This window comes from Nerophis ophidion, linkage group LG13, assembly GCF_033978795.1.
Source record: "Nerophis ophidion isolate RoL-2023_Sa linkage group LG13, RoL_Noph_v1.0, whole genome shotgun sequence".
Taxonomy (NCBI): Eukaryota; Metazoa; Chordata; class Actinopteri; order Syngnathiformes; family Syngnathidae; genus Nerophis; species Nerophis ophidion.
This window is the reverse complement of record NC_084623.1, coordinates 13,479,419-13,494,154: the sequence shown is the minus strand read 5'-3', so window position 1 is coordinate 13,494,154 and position 14,736 is coordinate 13,479,419. Positions and strand designations below refer to the sequence as shown.

Here is a 14,736-nt window from a genome sequence, read left to right as displayed (position 1 = left end):
AGCAATGTGTTGCACACTACAAGTGCCCCTACCCCCTCACCCTTTCTACATATCCTTTGTTGCACCAAGCACCTCCACGTCTTTCAATGTTGCCCCATTTCTTCTTGCTTGGAAAAAAGTACAATTTAAAGCGGGGGTGCCAGTAAATCACATCACACAATAGAATCCGTATTTTGTTAAAACCCCCAAGTTTGTCGAGCATTTTAGTAACGAGAGAAGCACAAGGTTTATAAGATTAACTGAATTTATTTCATCTAGTGCCATCACCTCATAGGCATGTTGAATGCTTTCCAATTACATTCAGCAGCAGCTTGAGTTTTTTTTTTCCCGATTCTTCAATAGTATAAATAACATGACAAACATTACAACAAATTAAATATTGATCAAATTGCCTCATTTCATTGGATTATAAGTAATAGTATGTCAGGTGTATGAACTGCGCCACTGCTACCTGTTTAAGACTTTTGCATATGTTGTCCTTTATTTTTTTTTTTTAAAACATTTGTTGTTTTTTTCACATATACAATCCAGAAATGGGCTTCACGGTGGCAGAGGGGTTAGTGCGTCTGCCTCACAATACGAAGTTCCTCGGGATCTTTCTGTGTGAAGTTTGCATGTTCTCCCCGTGAATGCGTGGGTTCCCTCCGGGTACTCCGGCTTCCTCCCACTTCCAAAGACATGCACCTGGGGATAGGTTGATTGACAACTCTAAATTGGCCCTAGTGTGTGAATGTTGTCTATCTGTGTTGGCCCTGCGATGAGGTGGCGACTTGTCCAGGGTGTACCCCGCCTTCCGCCCGATTGTAGCTGAGATAGGCGCCAGCGCCCCCCGCGACTCCAAAAGGGAATAAGCGGTAGGAAATGGATGGATGGATGGATACAATCCAGAAATACAATTAAAAATATGTAAAACAGGTAACACAAAAAATACATACATTTAAAGACATCCATCCATTCATTTTCTACCGCTTATTCCCTTTGGGGTGACTGGGGGCGCTGCTGCCTATCTCAGTCACAATCGGGCGGAAGGCAGATTACACCCTGGACAAGTCGCCACCTCATCGCATGTCCAACACAGACAACATTCACACACTAGGGCCAATTTAGTGTTGCCATTTAAAAACATGCATCACTCAAATGTTGACATTAAGCCACAGACACACAATGCAGCAAAACGATAAAACCTTCAAAAGGCTCATCAATTACGTACCTTTTATTTACTTTCCTATAATGCCCATTTTTAACCTATGCAAAGTTTGCTGCAGAAATGTTCGCTTGTGTCGTTATTAATCTAAGTTATTCCAAAATACATTTTCTGACTGGTAATGTCATCCAGCCACACATCTCCCCAAACCAGTCCCAATCATTGTGCTGCAAACATTTTTGGTCTGAGCTTAAAACTATAATATTTAGGCCAATTATGTTTGCGGCACCTGTGACCCCAAAAGCGAATAAGCGGTAAAAAATGGACGGATAGATGGATGTTTCAGCACAAACGAATGAAACAAGTTTGGGGAGATTTGGACAAGGTGGGAGGCAACTTCACACAGGTCCATTTTCATAATTTGTATCAAAATGTATCGAAACCTCTGTTGTATGTATATATAATATATATATATATATATATATATACATATATATACATACACACATGAATATATGAATAATGATTCGCTGTGGTGCCTTTACCACTCTCTGAAGCCTCTCCCTGTCTGCAACGCTGTGATGCAGTATGTCAGCAGGCTCTCAATGGATGAGCAGTAGAAGGTCAGCAGCAGGTTGGAGTCCAGGTTGTACTTCATCAGGACTCTCAGGAAGTGCAGCCGCTGCTGAGCCTTCTTAGTGATGGCAGTAGTATTCTCTGACCAGTAGATGTTCTCAGAGATAAGGATGCCAAGAGACCGGGTGGTGTGGTCCCTCTCCACACACTCGGCCCTTGATGTAGAGGGGGGGTTAGGTCAGTGCTTAAAGATAGATAGATAGATAGATAGTACTTTATTTAATGCTCATCGAGAGAATGCCTAGAGTGTGTAAGGCAGTAATATAAAACATGTGTTCAAATATTTCACCTGTTTTTGTTAAGTCCATAACTCCACATGTGTTCATTTATATTTTTGATGCCTTCAGTGACAATCTACAATGTAAAGAGTCATGAAAATAAAGAAAATGTATTGAATGAGGAAAAGGTGTGTCCAAACTTTTGGCCTGAACTGTGTGTGTGTATATATATATATATATATATATATATATATATATATATATATATATATATACACACACAAAATGTTGCACGGGTTATGTTTTACAGATCATCTTCAAGCCGCTTCCTGACAGTCGCTTCCAGATGCGCCGTATTGTGCTCGGTCTTATTTACGTGCCTCCACTTCAACGGTGTCTTCTCCCCATCATTTTTGTTGTAGCGGTGTAGTGTGCAAGGACGGGAGTGGAACCGTTTTAATGACATTCAGACTTTACTGTATATATATATATATATATAAATGTATGATATATGTATAAATATGTATATGTATATATATATATATATATTTACATGTATTTATATGTGTGTGTGTGTATTTATATATATGTATGTATGTATATATATATATATATATGCAATGTTCATTTTTACATATTGTAAAAAAAAAAGCATACACGGTGCAATTCATTTAAAAAACGTATCACATTTGCGTTTTTACTCATCACTAATTATTACCCACTGCAGACTTCATGAGAGCCAACAAACATAATAAAACATCACTTACTGTTAGAATAATTATGTTTAAGTTATTACACAACTCTTGTGCTTAAAGGCCGTTGCTCTAGTTATTATCAATTGTGCTGAAGTTGTACTTCTCTATCTGTGCAAGGGGACAACTTGCAATCTTTGATTGCGAGTCGTCTCGTATCAGTGTTTTTGTCCAGACCCGGCCTGCTGACTGCCAAGGTCGAACATCGAGTACCTTGACTCAGACAAAGCAGAGACAGGGCGATATCACGAGTGTCAGCACATTTCCATTTCTGAATAGGCATATATTGTGTCTTAACTGGGGCTGGTGAAATGACACCCTCAGATGCAGCCTCAGTGATTTAACCAGGGACCTCCCGAATAAATAGTGGAGCGTGTGGGCTGTGCCTTAAGGTGTAGGTTGGAACTGTAACTGAGTGTACAGCCCAATACGTCTCTCCTCATTGAGCAAAATTGAACTCTGTCTCTGCATGATTCCTTGCTTCTGGTCTGTTTAATAGATGTCATCGGTGTTTGAACCTGTCAAACGTCTGCTGTCATTAAGATGCCGACTGCTAGGATATAGTGTATATACATGTGTCAAAACTTATTTTTATACGTATATTCATCTTTTTTGTTGTTTATTTTTACTTGAATTCACTTTTCTCCAAATCCCAACTAACCACACTGTGATAACGAACCGGGGTTTGGAACGACTTTGAAAGGAACGACTCTTTAAGATCCGGCTCCCCTCAAATAGCCATAAATCAGGTCTCGTAAGGCCGAAACGGGAGAAACAGCTGCGGGAAATATGACGTGTGGCACATGTCAACACCCGTGTCGTCAACTCCCTCAACATTGGTGGTCAGCCAGGGACCGCGTGGTCATTTTTGAATATTTTTGCTCATTATACTTATTGTAAGCGTACACACGTTTGCATTATTTGCACTAAATTTGTGTCTACTCTTATTGCTTGTTGAGTGGAAACAGTACTTCCCTTCAGGGATGATCATTTATCAAAAATAATAAGCAGAGGAAAATCGATGGAAGGATCGGAATACTTGTGACCTTTAATAAACGCAACTTTAAAACGTGTAATTCCTCATTTGTGTGTGTTGAAAGCGTTCGTGAACCCGTGGTTTCTCTTTCATGTTAAAGCGTGTGACAGAACATCTTATGACATACTCTATGTGGCCCCTGTTTAAAAGGGAAGTGGCGGGTTTAAAGAAAAAGAACAAAAAAATCCAACATCTATCCTGTTAATCAACATTGCATAACGTGGCCGGTATCCACAGTGCCGATACCAAGGGTGGTATCAGTATCGGATCAAGACTATTACAATGAGATCTGCATTTTTCAAGATTTGTCTTGTCAAATAGATATTTTGTGTTCATATAAGTGGGTAAAAAGCCAATGTAGATTTGAATAAAAGCCAGTCGGGGTCCAGAGCAGCAACCCCCAAAGGGTGGCCACCAAATCTAATACCGTATTTTCCGGACCATAGGGCGCACCGGATTATAAAACGCATTAAAGGAGTCATTATATTATTATTTTTTGATGAATGAAAAACGCTTCCTTGTGGTCTACATGACTTGTAATGGTGGTTCTTTGGTCAAAATGTTGCATAAATGATGTTTTACAGATCATCTTCAAGCCGCTTTCTGACGGTCTTATTTACGTGCCTCCACTTGGACAGTGTCTTCTCCCCATCATTTTTGTTGTAGCGGTGTAGCGTGCAAGGACGAGGGTGGAACCGTTTTAATGACATTCAGACTTTACTTCAATCAATAACAGAGCAGCATCTCCTCATCGAGAAACAACAACAAAGCCGGAAATGTGTCCGGTTTGAAAAAAAGGCCGACCGGATATGCGGATCGTTTATTGTTTTGTCGTTTAAATGTCTTTGTTCATGTTTAGTTTTAGACTTGCCCGATTCCTGTGTTTGTGCACTTCCTGATGTAGCTCGTTGCCATGGTTTCTTATTTTGTCCCAGCTGCTATTCGTTTGTCGCACACCTGATGGCAATTATTATTTGAGTATATAAGCCTGCGTTATTCCTTAGTTCCTCCTCGGCTCATTGTTTGCTTCACAAAACAAGTCACGTTAAGTATTCTGTTCTATGTCTTTCCATGTGCTAAGTTCCGCCTTAGCTTCGCGTGCGTAGGCACGCGCTTTATTTTTCCATTGTTGTGTCAGTGTTCTTTTGTTTTATTATATTAAAAACAAGTCTTACCTGCAATCCTGCTGACTGGTCGTTGTGCATCCACAAAGTTGCAACTCCGCGCAGCAAGTGCGCCGCAACGCGTGACAGGAACTCTCTAATAAGGGTGTAAAGTTGGAACTGTAACTGAGTGTACAACCCAATACGTCTCTCCTCATTGAGCAAAATTGAACTCTGTCTCTGCATGATTCCTTGCTTCTGGTCTGTTCAATAGATGTCATTAATGTTTGAACATGACAACTGTACAACGTCTGCTGTCATTGAGATGCCAACTGCTAGGATATAGTGTATATATGTGTGTCAAAACTAATATTATTTTTTTTATGTGTCTTTATCTTTTTAGTTGTTTATTTTTTACATATTTTTACATTCAGACTTTACTTCAATCAATAACAGAGCAGCATCTCCTCGTCTGGAAACAACAACAAGGTCGGAAATGTGTCCCGTAGAAAAAAACGTCTGACCGGAACTCTCTAAAAAGGGTGTAGGTTGGAACTGTAACTGAGTGTACAGCCCAATATGTCTCTCCTCATTGAGCAAATTTGAACTTTGTCCCTGCTCTGCATGATTCCTTGCTTCTGGTCCGACTGAAACTTGGGTGAATAATGTAAACTCACAACTTGGAAGTGAAATTTTTGGGCACTCCTAGTCTAGAGTCAGTTGGAGGACACAAACAAATAATTGTATTTATTTATTTATTTTCTAATTAATAAATTTATTTATTTTACTAATTCCTACTGTTTTTGTATTTTATTTTTTGGTTTAATTTTATTTAATTCATTAATTAATTTATTTTATTTTTTTCTCCTTAATCTTTGTGGCGCCCCCTTTAGTATCCCATCCTGGGCAAACCATAGCAAAAACAACCACCGGCGAGAACCAAAAGTAGCTTTTGTTTAGTTATTTTGTTGCACTATTTACCATATTTCGCTGAAGCAGGCGTTGATGATAAAATTGAAAAAATAATTACATGATATTGTTATATATTAATGGTAAATAGTCCACAAATAAAACTGATTTATTCGGAGTACAATAAGGTCTACCAGAGCCGATCCCTTAGGGGGAATTTCAGGCCATTTTAAACGATTAAGAAACTGTTTCAATTTTTATCGTGCTTGTTTTTAAACTGCTTTTTTCGTTTCCTGAATTTTTTTTTTTTGACCTTTCACATGTTTGTATGTTAATATGTGTAAGTCTTTTAATTTTTTAATTGTGATGAGCAACACTAAATTGGCCCTATTGTGTGAATGTGAGTGTGAATGTTGTCTGTCTATCTGTGTTGGCCCTGCGATGAGGTGGCGACTTGTCCAGGGTGTACCCCGCCTTCCGCCCGATTGTAGCTGAGATAGGCACCAGCGCCCCCCGCGAACCCAAAAGGACACGCACTAGAAAATGGATGGATGGATGGATGTTTTTATGTTGATATGTGTAAGTCATTTGATTTTTTAATTGTGATGAGCAACACTAAATTGGCCCTAGTGTGTGAATGGGAGTGTGAATGTTGTCTGTCTATCTGTGTTGGCCCTGCGATGAGATAGCGACTTGTCCAGGGTGTACCCCGCCTTCCGCCCAATTGTAGCTGAGATAGGCACCAGCGCCCCCCGCGACCCCAAAAGGACACGCGCTAGAAAATGGATGGATGGATGGATGTTTGTATGTTGATATGTGTAAGTCATTTGATTTTTTAATTGTGATGAGCAACACTAAATTGGTCCTAGTGTGTGAATGTGAGTGTGAATGTTGTCTGTCTATCTGTGTTGGCCCTGCGATGAGGTGGCGACTTGTCCAGGGTGTACCCCGCCTTCCGCCCGATTGTAGCTGAGATAGGCACCAACGCCCCCCGCGACCTCAAAAGGACACACACTAGAAAATGGATGGATGGATGGATGTTTGTATATTGATATGTGTAAGTCATTTGATTTTTTAATTGTGATGAGCAACACTAAATTGGCCCTAGTGTGTGAATGTGAGTGTGAATGTTGTCTGTCTATCTGTGTTGGCCCTGCGATGAGGTGGCGACTTGTCCAGGGTGTACCCCGCCTTCCGCCCGATTGTAGCTGAGATAGGCACCAGCGACCCCAAAAGGACACGCGCTAGAAAATGGATGGATGGATGGATGTTTGTATGTTGATATGTGTAAGTCATTTGATTTTTTAATTGTGATGAGCAACATTAAATTGGCCCTAGTGTGTGAATGTTGTCGGTCTATCTGTGTTGGCCCTGCGATGAGGTGGCGACTTGTCCAGGGTGTACACCGCCTTCCGCCCGATTGTAGCTGAGATAGGCACCAGCGCCCTCCGCGAGCCCAAAAGGACACGCACTAGAAAATGGATGGATGGATGGATGTTTGTATGTTGATATGTGTAAGTCATTTGATTTTTTAATTGTGATGAGCAACACTAAATTGGCCCTAGTGTGTGAATGTGAGTGTGAATGTTGTCTTTCCAGCACCCTGTGACCCCAAAAGGGACAAGCTGTAGTAAAATGGATGGATGGGTGGATGAGTGACTGCTGCTGTTTTTGTAGTTCTTATATATTTCTATTTCTGTACCAATGATAGTCACACACACATTAGGCGTGGTGAAATTTTTCCTCTGCATTTGACCCAACCCCGCGCCCGGGAATAATTTTTTGGTGATTTAACCCCCAATTCCAAGAGATTTTAAGTTTAGAAAATGGATGTATGGAAGTTTTTACCTGCCTAAATAACAGATTGTTATTGATTGAGAGTCATGATTAACAAATCGGCACAGTTTTAGTCTATCAGATCAGTTCCAAAATGTACCGTATCGCCCACTCCTGCTATTCAGACAATCATAGTTGTGTGTCGAGGTATTTTAACAGTGGATAGTAAATCTGTTCTGCTGTACAAGCTGAACGTTGACTACTCTAAAGTGCATGCAAGTTACATTCCCACGGCATTGCACCTTCAAAAGATGCACGGGTGTTGTTTGTGTGATATTTACTCAAACGAAAAGCCTGCGAGCTAACAGGAAAGTAGAGTTGCGACGAGGGGGAGGAGTGTCGGCCAAGTCTGTTTGTTCCTTGTCTTCTGGTGACACAGTTTAGGTGTCTCGCCTGCCGCTTAGGAGCCACCACAATGACGGGTAAGTTTCCTCATCCTTTCATTGTGTTTATTAATGTTATCATTCCCGCAAATAGAATGAATGGACTTGTCATTTTTTTCACACTCTATAGCCCAAAATAGCTCACCTCGAATCTTAATGGTAAATAAAAGAGAACACACTAAAGTATGTAAACAGCTTCAAAAGGTAGATTTATTGCAGTCAGGGGCCGGCCCCTGGCATAAACACTATGTGGTTGTTAAGGGCCACAAACATGGGGGACACAGGTGTCAAACAGAAGGGGCCGGATCTGTTCCTACGGCATCATTTTATCTAAAAAAATAACACGAGTCAAAAAAGTACTCAACAAACCTCGTTTCCATATGAGTTGGGAAATTGTGTTAAATGTAAATATAAACAGAATACAATGATTTGCAAATCATTTTCAACCCATATTCAGTTGAATGCAGTACAAAGACAACATATTTGATGTTCAAACTCAAACTTTATTTTTTTGCAAATAATAGTTAACTTAGAATTTCATGGCTGCAACATGTACCAAAGTAGTTAGGAAAGGGCATGTTCACCACTGTGTTACATCACCTTTTCTTTTAACAACACTCAATAAACGTTTGGGAACTGAGGAAACTAATTGTTGAAGCTTTGAAAGTGGAATTCTTTCCCATTTTTGTTTTATGTAGAGCTTCAGTCGTTCAACAGTCCGGGGTCTCCGCTGTCGTATTTTACGTTTCATAATGCACCACACATTTTCGATGGGAGACAGGTCTAGACTTCAGGCGGGCCCGAAAAGTACCCACACTCTTTTTTTTTATGAAGCCACGCTGTTGTAACACGTGCTGAATGTGGCTTGGCATTGTCTTGCTGAAATAAGCAGGGGCGTCCATGAAAAAGACGGAATTTGGATGGCAGCATATGTTCCAAAACCTGTATGTACCTTTCAGCATTAATGGTGCCTTCACAGATGTGTAAGTTACCCATGCCTTGGGCACTAATGCACCCCCATACAATCACAGATGCTGGCTTTTGAACTTTGCATCGATAACAGTCTGGATGGTTCGTTTCCCCTTTGGTCCGCGTGACACGATGTCGAATATTTCCAAAAACAATCCACAGAACACTTTTCCACTTTGCATCAGTCCATCTTAGATGATCTCGGGCCCAGAGAAGCCGGCGGCGTTTCTGGATGTTGTTGATAAGTGGCTTTCGCTTTGCATAGTAGACCTTTAACTTGCACTTACAGACAAACTGTATTTAGTGACAGTGGTTTTCTGAAGTGTTCCTGAGCCCATGTGTTGATATCCTTTAGAGATTGATGTCAGTTTTTCATACAGTGCCGTCTGAGGGATCGAAGGTCACGGTCATTCAATGTTGGTTTCCGGCCATGCCGCTTACGTGGGGTGATTTTTCCAGATTCTCTGAACCTTTTGATGATATTATGGACCGTAGATGTTGAAATCCCTAAATTTCTTGCAATTGCAGTTTGAGAAACGTTGTTCTTAAACTGTTTGACTATTTGCTCACACAGTTGTGGACAAAGGGGTGTACCTCGCCCCATCCTTTCTTGTGAAAGACTGAGCATTTTTTTGGGAAACTGTTTTTATACCCAATCATGGCACCCACCTGTTCCAAATTAGCCTGCACACCTGTGGGGTATTCCAAATAAGTGTTTGATGAGCCTTCCTCAACTTTATCAGTATTTTTTTTTACAAAAAAAAAATGTTTATCAGTTTGAACGTCAAATATGTTGTCTTTGTAGCATATTCAGCTGAATATGGGTTGAAAATGATTTGCAAATCATTGTATTCCGTTTATATTTACATCTAACACAATTTCCCAACTCATATGGAAACAGGGTTTGTATTCTTTTTTTCATTTTGCCAGAAAAAAATTATACTTACATAAAACTTTTAAATATATTTTGATAGTAGGCTGATGTAGCTAATATAGACACTTACATCATGTGTTGCCTTCTTTATAACACTTATATAGACTTATACAGTCATTTTGATAGTAGGCTAATATAGCTAATATACACACTTACACCATGTGTTTCCTTCATCATAACACTCATATAAATATTTAAAGTCATTTTGATAGTAGGCAATTTTAGCTAATATAGACACTTACGTCACAAGTTGCCTTCTTTATAACACTTATATAAAACTCTTAAAGTCATTTTGATAGTAGGCTATTATAGCTAATATAGACTCGTCATGTGTTGCCTTCTTTATAACACGTATATAGACTTTTGAAGTCATTTTGATTGTAGGCTATCATAGCTAATATAGACACTTACAGCATGTGTTGCCACTTTATAACAATTATATAAGGTTTTTGTGTTTTTGTAGCTCCAGACAGATTTTGTTGTTGTTGTATTTTTGGTCCAATATTGTCAGGCTTGTCCGTGACAGTGTGGCCATGTTTTAGTTTTTCCTGTCTGTTTCCTGACAGCGCTTTTATTTTGTCTGGTTCCTGTTATTTTTCCCTGAGCGCTGTTTCCCCTCAGTGGCAACTGGCCACACCTGGTGTCAATCAGCCCGCTCCTATTTGAACCTGTTTTGTCCTCCATTCGAGTGCTGGATTATTGTCGATGTCGCTTCTTGTCGCTCTTGTGGTTGCTACTTGTGGTTGCTACTTGTGGTTGCTACTTGTGGTTGCTACTTGTCATGTATTGAGTTCCTGTCGTGTTGTGTCGTGTCTTTGCAGCGTAGCGGTAAGCTATATTCGTTAGATGTTTGTAGCTTAATGTTTTTTGTTCCCTGCTTCCAGTTTGTTTTCATATTACAAGTATGACTTCTGTTTTCCTGCTCGCTACTCGCTAGCTTCCACGCTAGGCCCCTTTTTGTTTTTGCTAGCTTCCATGCTAAGCTCCCTTTGTTTTCATATTACAAGTACGACTTCTGTTTTCCTGCTCGCTACTCGCTGGCTTCCACGCTAGGCCCCTTTTTGTTTTTGCTAGCTTCCATGCTAAGCTCCCTTTGTTTCCTAGCTCCCATGCTAGCTCTCTTAGTTGGTTATCCGCTTCGTGAGCGCTTTTTGTTGTATCCCTTTGGTTTGTTCTCGTTTTAGTATCTTTATTAAGTCATGTTTTCCTATCCAATGCCTGCCTCCATCTCTGCATCCTGGGGTTCGTCACAAACTAACTTTGACAGATCTGCCTCTTTTAAAATTGTGGGTTGATTTTCACGCCGTTGTTCCGATCTCACCACCAGACCAGTCCTTCATTTTCGACTTCTACTCCGTCTACGAGGAGCTCAACTTCACCTACAACGACACGGAGTTCGTCATCGACCCGGAGACCCAACCCTGCAGCCCCTTCTCCATCCCGGAGGCGGTGACGGTTTTCGTCTGCGTTTTTTACGTGGTGGTCTTCCTCCTGGCCATCCCTGGCAACCTGGTGGTGGGTCTGGTGATCGGACTCAGCCGGCAGGCGCTGCCCCCTTCCGACCTCTTCCTCCTCCACCTGGCGCTCGCCGACCTCCTGCTGGCCGTCACGCTTCCCTTCTGGGCCACCTCCGTCACCCGGGGCTGGGTGTTCGGCGACACCATGTGCAAAATCATCACCGTGGTGCAGGAGCTGAGTTTCTACTCCAGCATCCTCTTCCTCACGTGCATCAGCATGGACCGCTATATGGCCATCGTGCGAGCCATGGAGGCTCGGCGGTCCAACCGGCAGCTCATCAGTTGGACCATCTGCGCGGCGGTCTGGGCCATCGGCGCCCTGCTCTCCCTGCCGGGGTTGTTTTACTCCTCCTATTCCTCCGCCAACTCCAGTGAGATGTCGTGCGCCGAGCACTACGACCCCGGCAGCGCCAACGACTGGCGCCTGGCCACGAGAGTTCTGCGCCACTCCCTGGGTTTCGTCATCCCCCTGGCCGTCATGCTGCTCTGTTACGGCGTCACCATCCGGCGCCTGCTCCGCGTCCGCGGGGGGTTCCAGCGGCAACGCGCCATGAGGGTGATCGTGTGCGTGTTCGTGGCCTTCCTGCTGTGCTGGACGCCGTACCACATCGCCGTCATCACCGACACCTTCTTCCGGGCCAAGATAGTGGCGTACCAGTGCCCCGCCCGGATGGCGGTGGACCAGGCCCTGTTCGCCACGCAGAGTCTGGGCCTGCTGCACAGCTGCGTCAACCCGGTGTTGTACGCCTTCGTGGGGGAGAAGTTCCGCCGGAGGCTGCAGCAGATCGTGAGGAAGATGCGCGTCCTGGAGAGGCCATCGCTGTCCAGGACTAGCAGGTCCTCTCAGTCGTCCGAGGTCACGTCTACGATTATGTGAACGCGGCAAAGATTTTGTAAATATTTATTATTTTGGTTTCAGTGTTTTTCATGGGAATTTGTTTTTACTTTTTTTAAACATGTAGACCAGGACTGTCCAAAGAGCGCATTTAGATATATTTCACTTACGAAACAATGCAATATATAAGTGTGTATTTTTATAAATATATATATATATATATATATATATATATATATATATATATATGTGTGTGTGTGTTTATGTATATGTATGTATACATATATATATGTATATGTATATATATATATATATATATATATATATATATATATATATACATGTGTATATATATATATATATATACACCGGGCGGCATAGCTCGGTTGGTAGAGTGGCCGTACCAGCAACTTGAGGGTTGCAGGTTCGATTCCCGCTTGTGCCATCCTAGTTACTGCCGTTGTGTCCTTGGGCAAGACACTTTACCCACCTGCTCCCAGTGCCACCCACACTGGTTTAAATGTAACTTAGATATTGGGTGTCACTGTGTAAAGCGCTTTGAGTCACTTGAGAAAAGCGCTATATAAATATAATTCACTTCACTTCACATATGTGTGTGTGTGTTTATGTATATGTATGTATACATATATATATGTATATGTATATATATATATATATATATATATATATACATGTGTGTATATATATATATATATATATACATGTATATATAAATATACATGTATATATATATATATATACATAAATATATATGTGTGTGTGTTTATGTATATGTATGTATACATATATATATGTATATGTGTGTATATATATATATATATATACATGTATATATATATATATATACATGTATATATATATATGTGTGTGTTTATGTATATGTATGTATACATATATATATATATGTATATATATATATATATATATATATATATGTATATGTATATATATACATATATATATATATATATATATGTATATATATACATACATGTATATACATATACATACACATATATATATATATATACATATATATACATAAATAAATAGTATGAGGTTTTTTTTTTAAATTATGAGTGGGACACTTTTGGATCCACGAGAAAGTTAGTGTGATTTTTATTTTTGTTTAACTGTCTTTGCTTTTGGGAAAAAACATTGCATATTTTGAGTGTTTGCCATTAGAAAAAAACGTTGAGTTTTCTGTGACAAAAAATTACATAAAACATATATATATATATATATATATATAGAACATATATATATATATATATATATATATATACATGGATATATATATATATATACATATACATGTATATATATATATATACATGTATATATATATATATATATATATATATATATATATATATATATATATGTGTGTGTGTTTATGTATATGTATGTATATATATGTATATATATATATGCATATATATGTATATACATACATATATATACATATACATCCATCCATCCATTTTCTACCGCTTATTCCCTTTCGGGGTCACGGGGGGCGCTGGCGCCTATCTCAGCTACAATCGGGCGGAAGGCGGGGTACACCCTGGACAAGTCGCCACCTCATCGCAGGGCCATACATATACATACATATATATATACATATACATACACATATATATATATACATATATATACATAAATAAATAGTATGAGTTATTTTTTTTAAATTATGAGTGGGACACTTTTGGATCCACGAGAAAGTTAGTGTGATTTTTATTTTTGTTTAACTGTCTTTGCTTTTGGGAAAAAATATTGCATATTTTGAGTGTTTGCCATTAAAAAAAAGTGTTGAGTTTTCTGTGACAAAAAATGACATAAAACAACCAACTAAACAAACAAACAAAAAACAAAAACAAAACAACAGCAAAAAAAAAAATAATATGTTACTTATTGGGATTTCTTTTAAACTGTCGTTGCTCAAAAAAGAATAATTAATCAATGTTGTTATGAATGATTGACCTAATCGAGGCTCCAATTACATCTCATCTAATATTCCACTTTGCAATTGTTTTGGGAAAATAATGCAAATTTGGAACGTTTTCGGTTGACAAAAGGGGCATAGAACAACCAAATAAACAAACAAACAAAAAAAATACAACAAATAATACAAACTTATAATCAACAGACAGATTTTAAGTTCACAGTAAAAAACCTTAAATCTATCTTTTGATTATAAGTTTTTATTATTTTTTTCCAATGTTTTTTGTTTCTTTGTTTCTTTGTTTCTTTGGTTGTTTATGTCCTTTTTGTCTAAAAAAAAACTCTAGATTTTTTAAATAAACTCAACACTCAAAATATGCAAAATTTTTCCCAAAACAGTTGCCAAGTGTAATATTTCATGTAAGCTCATTGGCGCCTGAAATAGGTCAATAATTCATAACACCATTGATTCTGATACATTATTATTATTATAATTAGA

The 14,736-nt window shown here is 39.4% G+C and overlaps 1 protein-coding gene and 1 long non-coding RNA gene across 2 annotated transcripts in view; one reads left to right on the top strand and one right to left on the bottom strand.

Annotated features, from left to right (window-relative positions):
* Nucleotides 1–454: 454 nt before the first annotated feature.
* LOC133564254 (uncharacterized) overlaps nt 455–14,736 on the bottom strand; it is a 36,747-nt gene continuing 22,465 nt past the window's right edge. Inside the window, exons 2-4 of the long non-coding RNA XR_009809258.1 lie at nt 4,962–5,046; nt 1,690–1,935; nt 455–684 (exon numbers count right to left, since the gene is read on the bottom strand). This is a non-coding gene — a long non-coding RNA (uncharacterized LOC133564254). The remainder of the gene's footprint in view (nt 685–1,689; nt 1,936–4,961; nt 5,047–14,736) is intronic.
* On the top strand, nt 7,929–12,451 carry LOC133564900 (C-X-C chemokine receptor type 2-like). The gene is made up of 2 exons (XM_061919433.1): nt 7,929–8,056; nt 11,248–12,451. The coding sequence occupies exons 1-2, from the start codon at nt 8,050–8,052 to the stop codon at nt 12,312–12,314; spliced, it is 1,074 nt and encodes a 357-aa protein (XP_061775417.1). The 5' UTR covers nt 7,929–8,049; the 3' UTR covers nt 12,315–12,451.